General features: G+C 39.4%; 1 protein-coding gene across 1 annotated transcript; it reads left to right on the forward strand. All coding sequences in view use genetic code 11, as the record gives it.

Annotated features, from left to right (window-relative positions):
* Positions 1 to 1,135: 1,135 nt before the first annotated feature.
* Positions 1,136 to 17,503, forward strand: EGR_07154 (Sortilin; the record flags this gene model as incomplete). Its single annotated transcript, XM_024496403.1, has 9 exons — positions 1,136 to 1,441; positions 1,922 to 1,982; positions 3,612 to 3,970; positions 7,531 to 7,710; positions 10,676 to 11,093; positions 12,969 to 13,089; positions 14,783 to 15,014; positions 16,996 to 17,398; positions 17,478 to 17,503. The coding sequence occupies 9 exons, from the start codon at positions 1,136 to 1,138 to the stop codon at positions 17,501 to 17,503; spliced, it is 2,106 nt and encodes a 701-aa protein (XP_024349158.1).
* Positions 17,504 to 20,075: the final 2,572 nt, after the last annotated feature.

The following is a 20,075-nucleotide window of genomic DNA, read 5'->3' on the forward strand; positions in this document are numbered from 1 at the left end:
GCCTTGACAATAGAGGATGCAACTTTACAAAATAGATTTGTGGGGATGGTTTATCGGGGTGTGTCTGTGGCTGTCGCTCTGCTGTTATCAACTTCGTCCGCTTTTGCGTCGAGTTCAGATAAATGTAAGGCTCAGCAAATCGTACTCGCCAATGCCTCAAAGAATGGTCATCCAGTTGACTTCGTATGTAGAGTTTGCTTCATATATTTTTAAGTACTACTTTAGGAATGATACGAAGGAGACCATCCAACTAACATGGGCTGGTGACGCAATAGGCGTACGACGGCGTTCATGATTTCATTTTTAGGTCATTATTTTAGTTACAATGAGTGAAAGTGAACAGGGTCTTGGTCAATCTTCAGATATTTACCGAAGGTATTCCAGATTCCCTACTTGAAATCCTTAGTATCGACAATGGGAAAACCTTCGAAAAAATTACTGCAAATCTTGGGGAGGAAATTTATATAAAACGTGAGAACGGCCTTCAAACACGGAAAATTTATCATCGAATGAGAAAAGTACGTACTCGAGTGATAGCGTGATGGAATTTAGTAAAGATTTATGTTATTTGTCATGACCCGCACGACAGAAATAATTCGCTTATCTATTCGACTGTTGACTCTGGGAGGCATTGGAGGAAATCCACATTACCATTTATTTTGAATGGGAAGCTTAAGTTTGCTCCTCGTGATTCTCAGTCCAATCTAGTGCTTACTTTAGAAGTTCATACAAAAGTAAGTTTTGACTTCATGTTTGTAACTCCATCAACCAGTCTCTTTTTGTTTCCCAGGATGGTGGTATCACATGGGAATTGGTATTGCGAAATGTCCAGGAATGTTTTTGGTCTAGCTTTAACGTTGATAGCAAAAGCTCATTGTATGCCCTCCATGGAAAGGTTGTTAAAAAATGTGAGTTCGGTATTGTTTTTGTTTAAATAATTTTTCCCTGTAGTATAGAAGGGAAACTTTATAAATGGTCGCTTTATAATAACTCATGTTAATCGAGGGAGACGCGGATTCTTTATTTTCAGTTGATCAAATTCATTTATTCTCAAATAACACTTTTAATGCCTTCCACAGCCACTATATTCATAGACCTTCAATTTACTCTTATTTCAGTTAACAATCGACCTATTATGTCCATATTTTTCACTGCAGCAACCGGTAACCGAGGCGCTTTTACTCTCTCCAAGTCTGAGGACAGTGGGAAAAATTGGAGAGTCATCTTGGTAAATGTACGTAAAATCTGGGCCCCTGAGGTTATGCGAAGTGACGCTGATCTCGAGGAAGACTCCGGAAGATCACAGTACGAGCCTTCCGGACGTTTCCTCTACGCTGCTCACTTTGCTGATGAGGAGAGGAATCTTCTTCAACTCAGCGTGTCCGATGACGGTGGAAATAGCTTCCGGCGTGTTTATCTTCCCACCGTTTTTTCTGATCAAGTGAGTTTTTATCTCTTAAAATGAGATGCCTAGCATAACATGATTTGGTCATGAATCAATTCAAATTTGAATTCGTTTCTTTACTTCTAAATATATTGACTTCATTAAGTTCTCACTTTGTCTGAGGGTGATAGCATGATTAGCTACTTGTCATTTAGCAATGCTAACGGTAGCCGTTAGTTGTAGAAGTTACCTTACCGGAACTTTCAAATCTTAGTCTGATGCTAAACATAGGGTTGATTTTAAGTTTTAGAAAGCGTTTTATTTTAGCTGAACTAATGAGGAAAAAGCCGGATCTAAGCCGTCACTGAATTATTTGTACATCCTTTCAAAGATATAAATACGATGCTGTACAAACTTTAGAGGATTTTTTAAGATTTCATATTTTCTTTAATTCTCTGTTTAAGTGTTTATCTAAATTTTGTGCTTAATTATGACTAGTTTGAACTCATTTCACACAAATTTTTTTCCTTGGTATAGTTCTTTAGTGTGCTAGAAATCGAAAAGGACTGTGTATTTCTACATGTCGACGAACCTGGTGGTGAGTTGTTTTATTGTGAAGTAGATTTATCTCGAATATTCCTCGTACTGATGCATATTATAGAAAAGTTCCACTCTCCTTCAACGCGGCTTCACTTGCGCTTCTGCAACAGTGTATTTTGAGCTTTTAGACGTGTTGATGAACTGTATTGTCGGTGCCGCACCCGGTTTTGCGCCGGCTGCTGTTTCAGCAACACGACGGTTGTTGAAACTAAAGTTGGCTGAATATGTTACATTGTGAACATGCGCTTAGTTGGCTCACCTAGATAATGCGGACGATGGTAGCGGTGCTGATTGCGTTCACTATGAAAAAAAAGCAGCTTTTCTAGAACGTTCATATTCACGTTGGTAGTGCGACCTTAATCCAAACTGCGAATCCGGTCGTTGGCCTTACTCTACTTTCTTTTTTTCGCGCAAAACGGATTTGTCTTTCGCATGAGCATGTGAGTTTGTAAGAGATGATAAATATCTGTTTAAAAGTCCTTTTTTCTTAGAATTCGTACGGTGATTTTCCCCAAATTATGTACGTCGGTTTACTATTGCCCAACCACATAATCACTTAATTGTGGAATACGCAAGCAGTTTCAATCTGCTGCCATGTGATGAGTTTATTCGATATCCATCCCGCTGAACACTTCTACCACTTCAGTGTTTCTATGTTGGTTTTTTCGCCACATAAAGAGAGGATTATGCTTGCATCCAATTTAAAAGGAGTACTAGGTGCCCAGTTTCTCTGTTTATATTCTTCAGAATATCTATAATTCATTTTCTTTCCATAGCTTTCGAGACAATAATTTTGAGTTGTAATAGAAGTGTGAAACCTGTGCCAATATATTTTGAGATTTGCAGATAAATGAACAATCTACTTTTCTTCAGTACACTAGTATTTTCGCTACTTTCTAACTGTGCGAAAGATTAATGTCCAGTACACATTTAATAGAACTTTTTGTATTCAAAACTTACAAAATTTTATTCACTTGCCTAGAAAATCTAATGCTTACATTCTAATCTCAGAAAGGGAGATGTGGGAAAGTATATTGAAATTTACCGCCTCTCTTATTGTTATAAAACCCAGAATTACGTGAGCATTCTTGTCGCGTAACTACTTTCCCATACCTTTTAATTTTCTACAACTGAGAGGTGTGTTATGATTTTGTTTTTGTACCTTAATTGCCAAAATCTTTTTTTATTTAAACTTGAGTCCTGCAAAGCGCTGCCTACTTCAGCCTTTTGCATTGATGTGTCTCTCTACCATCCATTTAGCAAGTAGTATGTCATCACCCATTTGTTTCACCCTATTATACATCGCAACTTACTTTCTACCGCCCAAAGTGTCTGCATGAAAATTGCTTAAGGGGAGTTGGCAGATTCATTGTTTCACTTTTTGCGCGCATGGTTCTCAAAGAATTAATCATTATTATTTCACGCGAAAAGTCTTATATTTACTATATTCCGTTTCGTGTGGCTGTTGATTCGGGTAGAATAAAGGTTTACCTTTGATTTCTAAGGGTTAGTCACAAATAATCTTGACAGAGGTGTACCAGTTTTGAAGAGACATTGAGTTGTTAAAAGTAGGGATTAGAAGACACTGAAGGTTAATACTCATACTTGAATGTCTACCTTTTCCTAGACACTGGCCATGGCATCCTGTACGTCTCGGATAGCACAGGAACCGTGTTCACAGAGTCACTGAGACGTCACTTCTACCCCAATCATGCCACCGTCACTGACTTTTTCCGCATCCTCTCCATTCCTGGCACTTTCCTGGCCACCCAAATGAACCCTGACACCACCCTGCGAACTGTCATCACTCATGATCGAGGCTCCACCTGGCAACCTCTTCCCGTGCCTGAGGGACTCTCCTGCGACCTTCCCTCGCGGGGCAAGATGATTAGTGAACAGGCTGAAGTAGCCTCCTCAGATTCCGCAGCCTCTGCGCAGCCTCTCAAGTCTGTTGCTGTCAACGTCTCCGGTAGAGCTTTTGAACTCGTAAGTCAGGTTGTTAGAATTAATGCCAGGATATCTTCTAGGTATTGTCTGTTTAAATTGGCGGTAAGGAAAAGTAGACTTTATCTAAAGCATGGATTCAGTTTTTGCCTGTTACAGTGAGCCGAAATTCCCTTTTCACTCGTATGCCTATTTGTAAGCATTTAACAGCAAATGAATTTCAGCTCATTCACGGTCTACCAGTTTCCTTATAGGGCGCTTTATTTCTACAAACCCATTTTGCCATCTTTATTAAAGCTATTTCTCTTCAACACGTCCTAAGTTAGTGGCTTCTAAACCAAATTTTGCTCATTAATCTGTTGATTCCTCTTATAAATAGGTTCGTCATTTCTTTTAGTGTAAAAGAAAAAGGAGAATAGGTATGGACGGTTTTCCACATGTTAGACCTTTGTTCTGTTTTTTAGAAAGCCAAAATTAATGGACTCATATTATCCCCTCATCCACGGAATCATCCTGATAAACTTTCACTTAACATTTTGGTTTTTAATCAGGAACTCGGTATCAATTTGAGTCAGAAGCAAAAAACCTGTACAACTGACGGAAATGAGGAAGTGAATGCTAGCAAATGGAACGTTTATGCCTTACAACTGCTCTATTGATGTGTAACTTAATAGGCGCCGCCTAAATAGTGTTGATTAATCGGATTGCCTTACATATTCAAGATTAGAAAAGTCATTTGCAAGTGCTTCATTTGGCGTATATCGTTTCACGACCATTATTAGCATCGTCCTCAGTGGAACATAAAGGTCTTCAGCCCACGCTGCAGTTATAAGTGCCAAAAGTCTCCATGAATTAATTGTTAGTAATCTGTAAAGGTTCTAGACGCTGTTTCCTTTAGCACAATCTCTCATCTAGGCCATATTTAAACACCTATTAGCAAAAAGCGAATTCGGGTCCTAAAAATGGCGATCTGCTTCTTTAGCGTTCCGTCAATCATGGGATTGAAACTCCTGTTTGTACTTCCAATAAAGTCAGTAGTTTTACAAGTTCGACCAACAAGTGTAGAGGCTGGCTTAATTTGTTGGGTAATTTTTCAAATTGTTGACAGCAGTAAAATGGCTTTTTTTTCTTAGCATGCTGTAATAGGTTCAACGTTTATCCCTTTCGCCTTGGTCTTCATACCCTTGGAATGAATAGACGTGTTAAATGGGGACATGCTCTATTGGGTAGCGATTATGAAAGGGATATAGATATTGCGGGTTAAGCTTGCTGGAAAATGTTTCCTCTTCGGGGGTCGATGGCGTCCGATTCAACACAAGGTTTAGACTTTCTCCTTACCATATTGTTCTCACTTCAGAGCTCCCCGCTCATCTATCTGGATTCTATCTAGCCAGTAGGGAAGTGAAGGAGGTTTCCCATTTTCGCATTTTTGATAACGTCATACAGGAACGGCTGACAGCTCCATAAGGTACATTTTCGGGTGGTTCATGGCAAATGATGCTTCCGTTGTTAATAGCTTTCCTGCAGTCCATGGTACTGGGATAGTTGCCAAAGGTAGACATCATTTTCAGCCCTTCTGTTATGAGTCGTCACCAATTCTCTCATCCGCAGCATACGCACTTCTTCCGCCCCGCTAGGGTTTATCACCCCACAGTAGAAATCAAGATAAATGCCCACCATTGTGGCGCCCCGAGACTTCCCTGGAGACGAAAGAAGCTATTATACTCGGATGTAATACATGGCCCGGGAGCCAGCTCACCCGGCGAAGGCACAATGGCGGAGACCCAAAGTGGTACCTTTACCAAAACCGAAAGTCAAACAAGCAGGCTACGTATTGCGATGTTGCATTGTTATTTTTGCTAATCTACAATAAATAAAACGGTGGTGGATTTTATTTTCCTTTTGCTAGTCTGCTCCTCACTGCCACTTGTCGAAAAAGTTATCCAGGCCATCATTTGTTAAGTCTTTTAGGCTTCCACCTTTTAGTTATTGACTTGTTTGATTTGCAAACTGTTGTTACTTATTTCATCATTTCGCCCATCTATTTATTCGGGGGTTTTAATAATTCACAGTCGATGGGAATGCTATATTTCAGGCATTAACACGAGGTGAGCGTATATTTCGGTTATACTATGGTGAGTTTTATGTCTTCAACGATTTTTTATTGAGCTATCTTGATAGTATACCTACTCTAGGGTTCTTCCAAAGTGAAAACGCTATCGAAAAGGGATATGTGTGCCATGTCTAGTTTATGGAGTACTGGTGTATGTTGGACAAGCTATGAACATTCGCCTAACTTGAGTTTATACTAATACTCAATCCCCGACTAGAAACTATAAGTTTGACTGCATGAATTTCCGTTTTTTGGAAGTTAGGGGGTCTTTTTTTCTAGAAAAAAAGTCAACAACTGTCCTTTTTACTTTCTTCAGAGTTGGTACTAGTGGAAAAGCCTAAGTAAATTAGTTTTATCAGAATTTTCAAGCAAAAGTATATGTAATTATGTAATCTCCACAGCCGGTAGAAAAGCATCATCTTTAAGAGGTTTTATGCGGAAATAGGTCATACTGATGTAATATCGATTTCTGTTTCGGTATGTAAATTTGGGTGATTCCTACAGCTATCATCAGCTACTCAGTTCTAATCCACTGGGACACTGCGAAGAATTACTGGGATATTGTGCACCACCCTGCTATTGCTCTCTAAATGACATGCGATAAAATATCAGTCGAATGGAAACCCTCTACTCTGCTACCGGTTAACATCACCAACACCTGGGATGAAGTTTATTCAGCCGCTTGCCCACCTACCTGCTTGGCCAACTGGTGACTGACTGAATGAATGAATGAGGAGTGGCTGCATATTTGCTCCCGGTAATTGCCGTCTCCTATTAATCGGGACACTTGTGAATAACCCCAGTACGTGGGCGCGTCTATGTGAATCATGTGGGATGTGAGGGGAGGAGGTAGTGGTGGCATTGATATCGATAACGATCAGGTTAAACATCATGCCACGACAATCCACGACATGGAAGTTGCCTAACTCAAAACTCGAAACCCACTTACCTCAACTTTGCACGAATGCAAGAATACTCAACGGAGCTGAAATTTTATGATAAACGTATCGTGTTTTGATTTAAAAAAAAGTTTGATGGGTAGACTTACAAGAATCGTGAAAAAGCATCCTATCTGGATAAAGTGCAAACATTGAGGTCAAACGACCCTCATGGTATTGGGTGGTGTTGAATTTAAATTCCGAGAAAGGTCCTTTCAAATTATTAAAATAACGCTCTTATGCAATCCTTTCATCAAAGAGATTTGGAAAATGTATTGAGGATCAGTGAAATTTTGAATCCATACAAACTTTCCTTACGTTGTCTGATGGCATGCTTCTAAGGTGTGAAGGAGCGACAATATAGATTGCTACCGTCTAAAACTTACGTCTGGTTTTTGGAAAATGGGAACGTTAGCGACCGTGTCCCTGGGCCAGGTTACTATCGCTCTCGTGGTTTTGCTTACACCCTTTCATCGCCCCAACAAATGTCAAGTGGGGATGTGGCGGGCTTAACGACGATGGCCATGGAGATGTGTTTACTCACCCTCTAGGTGTGTGGATTGCAAGTGAGTAACCAGTTTAGCCTCCGGAAACGTGTGGTCGCTTCACCGCCCTTGGCAACATCAACGGCTCGTGGGCTGATCCTTGTACATGGACATGTCGCCACTCACCTCAAAACCATTCCTGCCGATGTCTTCATCTCTGTCGATGGCGGATACACCTGGCACAAAGTAGGTCTCAGTTTAATTTTTCCTTCTCTCGCATTTTGTTATTCCGATATATTCGCTTAGAGCTATAGTAAAACCCACCTGAAAGTGTCTTCCGTTAGCAGCTGGATTAAAGGACAGGTAACTTATTTAGTTGTAGTAGAATTTCCCAAATGACCTCCGTCTTTTCTCGTTGTTTTACGGGAATTACTATCTCTGCTGAAAATTTGTGTAGGGAAGACGACTGAGGTTAGCCGAATTGAGTGCGGTGTTTCCAGACAGCACCATGAGCCACGGATTTGCGTGATTTTGCTTTTTTTTTTGATTTTCATTCTAATTTAACTTTGCTTAGGGCCTCTTATTTAGTAACTAATGGAGATTAATTTGGCAACTAAATTTGCTCCCAACGTTCTCACTGAACTTTGTTTTTAAGTATTTCTCGATCTGTGTCCACATTCCGTTGTCAATATAAAGCTCTCAGGGAATTTATGAAAAATTCTAATGAAGAAAGTGAAGGTTTTCTAAAACACTACATCTTTTAGTACTTCTTTCCTGGTTGTCAATGTTCTTCAAATGCTCGTTTTGTTTTTTATGATATTTTTCTACTCTCCAAGAATGAAATACTTTAAAAGTTTATTCTAGTGAGTTTGTCTAAACACCTCTCTTCTACAGTTTCCGTTAAAGTTAAAGCCAAATTAGTTTTTTTTCAAGAAATACTTTTGTGTTATATATTTCAGATATTTCTGTCAAATATGCTTTGCTAAATTCCACCTTAGATTTGCAAACACTAACTCATAATAATACTTTGCATAAAGCGAAGGCGTAGATCCATTTTTTTGACTTATTTCCTGGTCGCTAATGCTTTTTGGTAAACACTGCAAATGTCATTTTCGTGTTTACAGTGTTTGGCTGAGTTTACTTTGAAATATGGTCTCTGAAAGGTTGGAATGAGTGTCGTGAATTTTTTCTAGGCTCCAAATGAAGCCTAGGCAGAAGTGAAAATAGAGTATTTTAAGAGACCTTGCTAAAGCATAGTTGTTTTGTTATTTTTTTGAATCGATTCGCCTAGTTAAAGGTGGGCAGAGTGAAATTTCCTCCTACCGCCTAAGAACTAGGAAATTAATTTTTCTAATTTTGCAAAAATAGCATTTTTTTCTCCTATTTTATGCCCACAATACCAAGACAATCTCACGCTTACGTCTTTCCAACTTTTAACGAAGGAGCATGCATGGAAGCCTCCGATTCAAACGAATGCTTCGACAGCCTCCCCCAAAGCCCTAGATCTTGTCTAGGGTAGTGTCAGAGGAGTAGTACTAATGGTGATCACAGCTGTCCTTTGTGGGTTTGAATTCATTGGCGTGTGTGTGTGTGTGTGGGAAAGTCCCATTGGTTGAAAAATAAGTGCCTCAGACATGCTAATGACTGCGTCCTTCCACCAATTTTCCTGTTCATGATCGAGAGTGTGACTCAGTGGGTTCTTTATCACTTCACGCCTACAGAAGTTTTTTTTTGCACTCGGAGGGGAAATAACAAAAAATCACATCTTTGTCCGCGATGTCATCTTTGGTAAGGCCCAGCCTGACTGTTTCTTCCTTATTGAAAATTGAAAAAGTCATTTCCCTTCCCACAAATCAATTTTGATTTTGCTTGTTAATCTTTATTTATCTGGAGCTGCAACTTATTGGACGTATCTAATGCCTTCAACCTTATTTCGCATAAATTGTCGAAGGTTGCGTTTCCTAACATCCTAGTTTTGGTCTTGCGGGTTTCAGTCTGGGCCAAATGCAAGAGGAATCGCTGGCATCTTTTTTTCGAAATGTCAATTAGTGAGAGAACAGCTCAACTGTGATTATTTTTCACCACCTTAATAAGCTAACAGTCTGCTATTGCCTCAATAATAAAAAGATTTTCACCAAATGAAATTTGCTTGTATTTAAAGATGAAAGCTTTGGATTCGTCCATCACTTAAACTGGGTCAATAAAATCCCAGATAATATCCTGCAACGATCTAATAAATGGAATTAAGGTACAGCGAAAATGATTTCATGTGTTGACATTGCTAAAAATGTTAATGTACTCCCTGTTAAATATTTTGTGCTGATAAAATTGAAACTATTATTCTTATACTGTAGGATTCCCCACATATTTGTCCGGAAACTAAGCATTTTTGTGTTCTGGTAAATCTCACATTTTCCCTATCCTGTAGTGAATTTTAACTCACATCAAAACATTGAAATTTTCGAAAAAACCTTTTTAATTTTAAAATTTTCCGAACGCAAATTTCCCTCCTATTTTAGGGATATAGATTGTAATTTAGTTTAAATCCTCACTAGCTGTTTTATGATTCTCTAGAATGTTCCCACAGTTTTTATAACCGTAGATTTCAGTGTGCTCTTATGACAAAAATAATTTAGTTGTGAACGTTTTTTTGCCAAATTTTTCCCAGTTACGCAAACTAATGATTATTGCTAGTTTCGTTCGTTTCTTTGCTGTTTCGATTTCATCAATTATTCACTTTATTTAAAAATTCTACACAGAGTTTCCTGTTTACTGGTGCAGTCAACGCGGACATGAAGTAGCTTTAACTTGTCCCACTACTTCAGACTCCATGTCAGACTCAACGAGGACGATGTACGTACACATACGACTAAAAGCCATCGCAGGCAAGCTTTTGTGTCTTCCGCATTCGCTCGTCCTCTTCCCCAGTGGCAAGCTCGAGGCTCGTTTTAAGTAAAACTCCAGACTCAGAGCAATTTCACTTTCGTCAAGTAAATTGCTTCTAGCTGCTGCATATTTTTACTATGCTTACGGGTAGAACTGCAACTGCTAGAAATTTACCCACGGATATATTCTTATCTCGTAGATAGGCGTAAAATTTACTCAGCACAAACATCAGCACAATCTCTGGTAGAGACCCAGCAACTAATGTTATCAGAAATGGCAGAAATATCTTTGAGAGTAGGTAGAAACATCCGTGTTTTGCTTTTAGGGATTGGATGGACCGCACCACTACCAGATAGCAAATCGAGGTGGCCTCATAGTCGCTGTGCCCGCAGATACCCTTTGGGTGGACATTTTGCGTTTCAGCACAGATGGAGGTCGCTGCTGGCACAACATCCCCCTCACACCTTCCATTAAACCTGCTTTTGCAGCCGTGGATAAGAAAATTGATGAGGTCTCTCCATCACCACCGACGAAACAGTCGATCTTCTCAACGGACAGGGCCACGCTCCAGACCACGTCTTCCCTTCTGCTTATGGAGGAGGAGACGATTGTGTTCACCGGCCTTGTCACCGAGCCTGGTGGCCACGCGATGACTGTGGCGGTCTACGGCTACGGTACGGTCAGTCAGCGCTGGCGTGTGGCTGTTGTCGATTTTGCCAGCAACGGGTTCATCACAAAGAACTGTAAGTTCACGACCTGTTTATTACCCTCACGTAGTCGTCGTGTTGTTTGTCTGCTACTGTATGTGTGTGCCAGAGGGAGGATCTGATTGTTTATCCTACCTGGTGCCACCACTAATTTAGCCTGTGTCACATGCTTACAAGCGCGAGGGCTTAACCTCACGAGCGAAAAGTCCGTGCAATGACATGAGGTTATTTGGAAACCAGAGGCTACAAGTTTTTGGGACAGGCGTGCGGTACACTTCACGCAAAACGCCATTAGTTATGCTCGAAAACACGGGAATTTCCCCACCATGCTAGTGTGGCATGCTAGCTATGTCGGTGTTGGTGGGCAGGGTTTGTTAAATTTAATTCACAGTGTTTGTTCGACTAAATATGCTTTTTTCGGTTAGATGAAGATTGTGTTTTTTTGGCAAGCAATCTCGAATGAAAAATGATAAGTTTCATTGTAATATGGTTATTAGATATATTTAGATTTGTATTATGCCAACCGCAGAAACACTAAAAGCATTATTCATTAACGTGTGACGAAGCTGCGCCAACTCAAACGAAAATAATTACCTCATTGTTTACCAGAGTTCAGTTGTGTGATTGTCCGAGTGAATGAACAAAAGGTATGTGTTTTCCTCTCGGACAATAACTAGCCATTCGTTTGTTTATTCTGTTTGAACGGTTGCAACTAGCTTAAATACGGAAATGTGCTTGCTGAGGCTTGTTATCATTGAAAATGCGTAAAACAATTTGCCTTATTCCCCAGATAACGTCCGCTTTGGTTTTATTTTTGGTTTTCTGTTCCTAAATTATATTCTGCATGATACTCAAAGTTAGAAAATGGTCAATTAATTTGAGTGCTCTCTTTATTACTGAACGTTTCCTTGCACATTTTACTCCACCGAATCATAAAGTGGAATTCTAAACACCCCATATTCGAAAGCCAGGCGTGGCGGTTTTCCTATGCTTGCATTGACGAACGTTTGAAGTAGATGGAGACTGGTCTGTTCCACTCACATTCATCGGCTTAAGCAGATTTGTCCAACGGGACGTTAGATTTTCAACATTCTTGTCTCTCATTCATACGTTAACGAAAAGAAAAACGGTTGCACTTTTCGAAGGACGATATATGAGAGGACTTTTTGGTTGCGTGGATTAAAGTTAGTAAATTGGACTTTGCGCTTAAACAATGAAGGCACTATTTTCTTATGAATATGTGTTTTGATGTTTTAAAAAATGTAGCAGCTAATTTCCAAGCACTTTTAGTTTCACCTCAGTCCACCTAAATAAACGAGCAAGAAGACCGCTTTTCAAGAGAACCCCTGTCTACCCATTTTAAACGCCCATGTCATGTAAAAATACACAAAAGATTTCGAATTGATTATTACCTATCCGATTGCATTTAATGACGATAGATAGGTATTTCTTTTAACACCCATTTTCTAATAAAAAGCGTCAATAATAAATTGAACGTCAGTTTTGGGTGAAAACACCCTTAAATTTCAAGTGAACTTAATTAGGAGGGGTATCAGAGCCCTTTGATTCCTTGAGAATGGTCAAAATTCACTTTCGAAATCAAGCAGAAGTCAAGACCGCAAAATGTCGTGTCGATATTTTCTTCTTCATCGAATCCTGAGGAATCCGTTCTAATTGATAAACGGTGGCAGTCTTTCCATGGGAAAATTTGTATTTCGGGTGTTCTTTTCCTCCACCCTACGCATGACCTTCATGATACTGTTTACCCGCAGCTTGTTTACATTTCTGTCAACCCGCATCCAGCAGTACGCCTATTCGTACCAAACATCTGTCAGCCGGTGTCACACCGGGTCAAGCCCTTCAGGCGAAATATGCATCCATAATACTGCCTGTTTTTTGCCGCTTATTAAGGCACCGTTGAGGACTACGATCTCTGGTATCCTCATCAGACTGGCGTCAAACACAATGATCCTAACGACGGCTGCTTACTTGGTGTTCGGGAGACATCCTATCGGCTGAAGGAGAATTCTCTGTAGGTTTAAGTGCGATGACCTTCCTCTCTCCCGCTCAATAAACTCTTTCACATGATTCCTTCAGTCGCTACACCTGGATTCCCAATAGCATAGTTTGTTTTAGGCCTTTTTATGACTGATTTATGCTGTAAAAATGGGGTTATTGTCTTACAGTAAGACAATTGTTGAGAATGCAATGTCAGTTGAACTTGTTGGCACTAAAAATCGTACCAAGTTTCATGCATGGTCATAGCACGACTTGTAGCTCCAGAACGCAAAAACTTTTAGACCTGGAATGCCCCAAAAGATCGCTCAGGCAACACAGCAGGCTTATAAGCTTGTCCAGATGCTAATACCTTTTTCTGTTTTGCTGCAGTGTACTGTTTTTTAAACCCATCCCTTCATGAAATCTTAAAAGTGCACATTTTTGCTTTTAAAGATGCTTCTCAAGATCAGACTTCCGATCTCTCCAGTCCTATGAAATTTGCTCCTGCACGGAACAGGACTACGAATGGTAAGATAGTCCCATCCACCATTTCCACGTTGGTGCCTTATTACTTAAAAACATTAGTAAAAGGATATATTTTTGTATGTGGAAACCTACTTCAATTGCAAGCAAGCGTTAAGTGAAATGTTAAGCAAATTATGTTACGACTTGTCTCAGATGCCCTTTACTGATTTCATTTTGCAACCGTGGAGTAATCCACAACGGTTTATCAAAAGCTTCAAAATCACCCATCAAATGGACAGGACATTCCAGAGCGATTAGGTTTTATACCACCCCTAATGATGGTTTTCTCGTTGCCCTGTGCTTGTTTGCAAAACATCTGGATTTGGCTACTTAAATCGTCGCTAAAACATTGTTCCTATTGATAAATTAACAACTCATAAATTTGGTGTTTCGCTTCGTGAAACTCATTTCATATAAATAGTCAAATAGTAAAGGCATTTAAGCTTTCTTATCAGATCGTCAAAGTATGTTATTAATCAGTCAAAATGTCTAATTGTTTTTCCTGCTTTATGTGATTTCCATGACTTTTTTCAGAACTTCTACTTTTTGGCATTTTTACTTTGCCACTTGAAGACATGTTACAGGCAATTCTAGGGCATTTTTTGATTTATTTATCATCATATGCCACCAAAGTTTGGGTTAAACCATTGCGAATTTTGAAATACTGATTTGGTAATCTTTCTGTAAGCTCTAGCATGTCTAATTGGCCATCATTTTTTGCCTCAAAAGCAACAGCTCAGATTTTCATATCCCTTTTCATTTGTGTGAGCATACCTTTTTCTTCATTAGGTACGCTACTTATTAATTATTATTATCAAAACGGGCCGTTAAAAAGTGGATACAGATTTTATCATTCGTGGTTGCTGTCTTTCATTTTCCAGCATATTTAAAGTCTACGCAAAAAATAATAAAACTCAATAGTTTTGGAAGTAATGTTGTGTTATCGAAACATATCCGTGTTCCAAGAATAATATCTATCAGTTAAATTTTGTGGTTATTTTGTAGCTCATCTTGCGCGACTTGTTACCACCCTGGAGAAGGGATCTTCGATCCCTTTGACTGATATTCACCACAAAATTTATGCTTCTCCAGCTTTTGCGCATTTTCAAAGCGAATTACTTCATTTTAAGAGAGATTTTTTGTGTTTAGATTATTCTTTTAGGCATTATAGGCATCCATCACTTCGATTATCTGAATTTTAGCACATACGGCTACTGGCGCGAGCTGGATGGTGATGGTAAATGTGTAGTGAATCCCCATGCCCCTCCTCTTGACGTTTGTGAACTCTTGGGTCAGAAGGTGGCTCCACACCTCCTCGAAATGATCGGCTATCGCCTAATCCCAGGCGACCGTTGTCAGGGGGGTTGGCAGCCTCCATACTCCAATTATACTTTCGAGGCACTCGCCAGCCACTGCCCTCCTAAGCCGAAGCCAGTAAGTTGAATTTGTGGCCTTGTAATGAGTTCTTTAATGCTCTTTGGCCAGTTACAAAAGAAGTCGAAATTGTAATTTTACTGTCTTTTCATGATGACTTAGCCTGTAGACTATTCTTTTGACCCGGAGTGTCAGTTTCCGGCTTCCACACTGGTCACTTCAGTAGATGATCATGTGGATTGTTTGTTCAAAAGTAACAGGTCTAGTTTACCTATTTGCATCACTTATTTACGTTGCCTTTGTTCTCCAAATGTTCTTATGGGACTAGAGTCTGATACGCGCTATCCTTGAAGATGAAATAGATTAGATCAGATTGCTCTATTCTCAGAATGTTTTAAGTTAGTGTAAAGTAAAAGAAGCCTATTGCTTTAATTTTCTTATTTATTACTTCAAATTTGGTTTTATGAACTTGGGAGATGCTGTTCACGTTCCAAACTACTGGGAAACTTTCCTTAACTTCCACAATTAGTTTATTTCACATATAGTTCTGTGACATCTTATAATATCCGTCATAATAGTTCCTGCTTCCAAGTTTTTCAGATCTATCACTCGCTCAGAATGTTGAGGAATATTCTTGAAAAATGAATGACTCCATTTTGGACCCTTGTTCAGCTCAGACTTGGAGGAGGCTTACAATTTCTGTATCTCTCATTAAGTTATGATTCCTCATTTCACAAGCCAACTGCGCAAGCTTAGAGCGTGCCGTTTACACTTTTAAAGATGTTGAGATTCCTTAAACAACCAAATCTGTTCACCTCACTGTTTATTCTTACGATGGCTTGCCTATGGTTTAAATGAACATGCTGCTTAGTAGAGATAGAGGCAGTGATCTTATCCGGAATTGGTGAATCAGACTCTCCCAAACCGGATCGTACGACCATTCATACTACTATTAATACTTTGTTCTGGCGCTTCTCATTATTTGCCATTTGAGAATAATACTTTTCATTCAAACAAACTAGTTTTTGTCGAGTTTGTGTTGCATCTTTCAGGATCAGAACGGATGGATTAGGAACTACTAATGTGGACAGAATCTAGGATACCACAAGAACTTTATGAGTCTCGTTTTCATGATGGTGTCTTAAGTAGGTGTGATCTATGAATACTTCTATTCGAGAGACAATACTATTTATCTATTCAAGTGAGTTAAGACCAATCCTCCAACTGTTCGGTGCCAATTTATCACCGTTGTTATCTTGGTAACTTGAGTCTTAAAAATAGCTGAATTTGTGAGCTATCCTTGAAGTTTGTGAATATGTTATTTGTTTTAAGGATTTAATTTTTTCCCTGCTTAGTCAGATTTCATATCGGCCGCTGTTTGGCGGCAACACAATCCTTGCCTTAATCCTGAAAATTACCTTACAAAATGTGCTGACCGGTTTTACCTACTCCTAGTCGACATCGATAAAATAAACGAATCTATCTTTTTTATAACATAAGCTAATTTCCCTCATTACTTTTATTATAAACAACAAGCAAATAATGCAGTCGTTTTCATCGGTAATTTTTGTCATAACAAAGTATACTCCGAACGTGTTTATATAAAATTTCTGAATCTGAACTTAAAACAAGTTTAATGGTTCACAGTTCACATCCAATTTATCATCGTGATAGCTAAGAGAAGTGCTTGTTTTATCTTATGCACAAGAGTTTACCTAAATCCTCTAATATAATGAAATTCTGCTGGAATCCGATTTAAAGCGTGCTTTAGAAGTGGCGTAATTTTCCATCTTCCTTTAATATCAGTGGAAGGTTCCAATCATTTTCTGCTTCCACAAGCCAGGAAGTTTGAGCTTAAATATTAACGTTTTTCCTCAGTTCATGGAATAAAGCTTACTGTTGTTTTTTTAGCGTGAGTCATCTAATTGTAGAATCATCCGTGCTTTTACTATTCTAGTGCTTTGTTTGCAAGTCCATTCCGTTTCTTAAATTTAAATAGCATTTATGGGGGCATTCTAAGGGTGTCTTTCCTCCCGTTTAGTTTGGAACAGCAACCAAATTTATGGTAGTAGTAGTCGCGTTGACGATCTTCTTTGCCTTTGTGGGAGGGATCGTCTGGTCCCGTCGCAGAGCTGTTATCTTTTCTAATACGTCGCTTCGGCACAGACGCTTCACAGAGATCTTCTGTCGCCACCCGCGGCACTCCCACCTTAGTGCTAGCAACGACTTCAAGACAAATCGCCTTGTTTCCAACACCGTTTTTTATGCCGGCGGCGACTTTGCCATTGCCAAGACAGTCGCATCCCCTTCAAGCACTTCTCACCATCTGACACAAAAGCAGTCGGAAGACCGGTTTGAGCTGGTGGCAAACGAGGAGTTGTTTGCAGATGAGGATACTTTTCCTCCTGACTCAATGAATGGTCACTCAACAAGGAGTGAACAAGGTAAGTTTCAATTAATTCATAGCACAAATGCAAGGTATCTGCCCATCCACATTTGCATTTTGTTCGTCTTCTCACGTAGGTCGCATGGACGATTTGCTCTATTAGGCGTATCGCGAATGTTTGATTGACGAACCAATTTCCATTTGTCCTCCTAATCCTCCTCCTTGATTCGGTATTGGCATCGTTTTTAAATACGAACTTTTCATACTCCCGATATGAAATATACGTATTTTGTGTTGAAGTTAAGTCCGCTCTTGATTTGTCTTTGTCAACCGAAGTACATGATTACTACTTTACTTCGTCAAGATGGCGTGGTTTTGAAGTTATCGAAATTTCTAAGAAGGCAAATAATTTATTAAATGTAGGTTGGACGTAATCTTGTGTCTTTTGAAAACCAGGCAGTATTTGTGGCAGTTCATTGTGATCGTGGGGTAGTCATAACTACAGATTTGCAGTTAAATTGCAATTTTAAATTGTAATCGCAATTAAATTGCAAAAATTATACAGTAGGAACCATTTCAACTTATCATTCCTGTTAATTAATTCGCAAACAGTCACTAAATAATCACTTATCTTAATAAAATAAGGATCACTGCAAAATAATAAGATAATATCACTTACAGAGCAGTCGATTTTGCAAGAAATATAAAGTTGATCTAATTCCGCGGGATTTTATGACTAGACGTCTAGATTGATCTGGAACTAGACTCGTTCTCCAACTTTTGAGTACCTTTTTTATCCACTTTTAGCACAAATTACTACCAAACTTTTGCACTTCACGGGAGTGGCATGTACGTAGCACATTTTCACCGGTCATAAAATAGACTTGTGCTCTACTGGCGATAAATAAAGAAAGTTAAAGTAATCCAAAGCGTTATTTGTTATCTACCGCAGTGTTTAAGTCGCTATTTCGTGATTATCTTGTTGGGAAAGCGTAAGTCAAAGGGAATGATGGACCACTTCTTGAACTGCGTAACCTGAGAATAAGTACGTAATGTATTCAAAGTGGGTAGCAGAGCATTTAAAGACCATCTTCTACATAAGAGAACAAAGCAGCCACTTATATGATCAAAGGATTTCTATGGGAACTGTGCGCTAAAAGAAAGAAATGGGAACTTGCTGCTACTATAGCTTATTGTGATTCATCTCTTTCAACCTACTGCAAAGGGGGAACACTTATAATTGATCAATTTAGACAGACGTGTTCTTCAGGCGCTGCAGACTTCATTTACGATTCTGCATACGTGCGTTATTTTTATGCCAGTTCTGTTAATTAGCAAGTGGTATTGTAACACTAATTGTTTGCTTAACTCTTGATTTTTGGTAACGGACCACTTAGGGGCTCCGCCATTGTACATCTGCCGAGCAGTCTGGCCTTTGGGCCATGTCGGTAGCCCCCAGGCACTTCTGTGGGCGGCAATACTCATTCTGCCAGAGCATTGTCTTCTTTAGTCTTTAGGGTAGTCTTGGGGCTCTACACTGTGTTTGCATACTTTCTATAGTTCCGTCCGAAATTCTACGACCATATTATTAAGAGTTTAGCATCGATCTAACTACTGATGGCGTACAACAACAATAAGGTGCAAAAATAAAGAACAAAACTGCTTCTTGATTTTGTGGTCTTAAAATCTAGTGAGCTGATAAATGATTTAGAGTCCTACCAAAAGGAATGAAATTTCAGCTTCTGCATTCCACTATTGCGCCCAAAGGCATGTCTTCCAACTGCGTTTATGGCTTCCCTACCAATCTGTGCTTTAGAAAATGAACATTGCAAACTGGCACAGTTTAGCACCTCCCAAGGGAACACAAGAGAAAGTAAGAAGGATTAAAGAAAGTGGTGACACCATACGCTGCATGCATATGTAATTTGAATTTAAATGTCAAAGAAATTGTGGCATAAGATATGCAGCACTCCTAGGGGAAGGGTGATTCATTATTCGCGTCTGTAACAGTTAGGGGGTTATGGCATGGTGGGAGAGCTCAGCCGCCAAGATAAAGTGTAGTGCCCTGAGACTGAAAAGCTTGAGTATTCATACATGCAGTTAGGCAAAATATTAAATATCAAGGGTGCCAACTGAGCTTAGAGTTTTTTGAATCGAGAATGGAAAAGCCATACTACTTGTGTTTCTTAAATTTTTCTTGCACAGAGAAAGTGGACAGCCTATTCGAACCTCGTGACTGAGAGCGGTCAATATCTCTCAAGCCAGCAAAGTGAGCTGTGTCTAAGTATCCCTAAACTTGTATCCATATCCATTTATGCTATGCAATAAATATGTCCAAATCCAATCAGCCTCGGCGTTCTAGGAGCATGAAGGCTAGGGAAGAGGAGATAAACGAGACACGTGCTACAAAAGCACTTTTGTGGAATAATATTACACGAATGCACCTGAACAACCTTACCATTTAACACATGGGGATAAAATTTAGCCAACAACTTTTAAAATGTCTGCCACGCAATAGAAACTTTGATGGTCAAGCTTGATCGGAACATGCAAGAAGCTTCATATTCAAGTTCCTCTATCCTGTTATAATAACGCGTGCGGCTAGATTTCAACCACGATCTAAAAGTCATTTTTAATTCGAAAACCCGCTAATTAAGTCTTATTTTTGATAAATTGTTTTACACAGGTGTCCTCAAACCTCGTGCATTTTCTGTTTGTCTAAACTAACTTTGACC

The sequence above is a fragment of the Echinococcus granulosus genome (assembly GCF_000524195.1).
Source record: "Echinococcus granulosus chromosome Unknown EG_S00071, whole genome shotgun sequence".
NCBI classification, from domain to species: Eukaryota; Metazoa; Platyhelminthes; class Cestoda; order Cyclophyllidea; family Taeniidae; genus Echinococcus; species Echinococcus granulosus.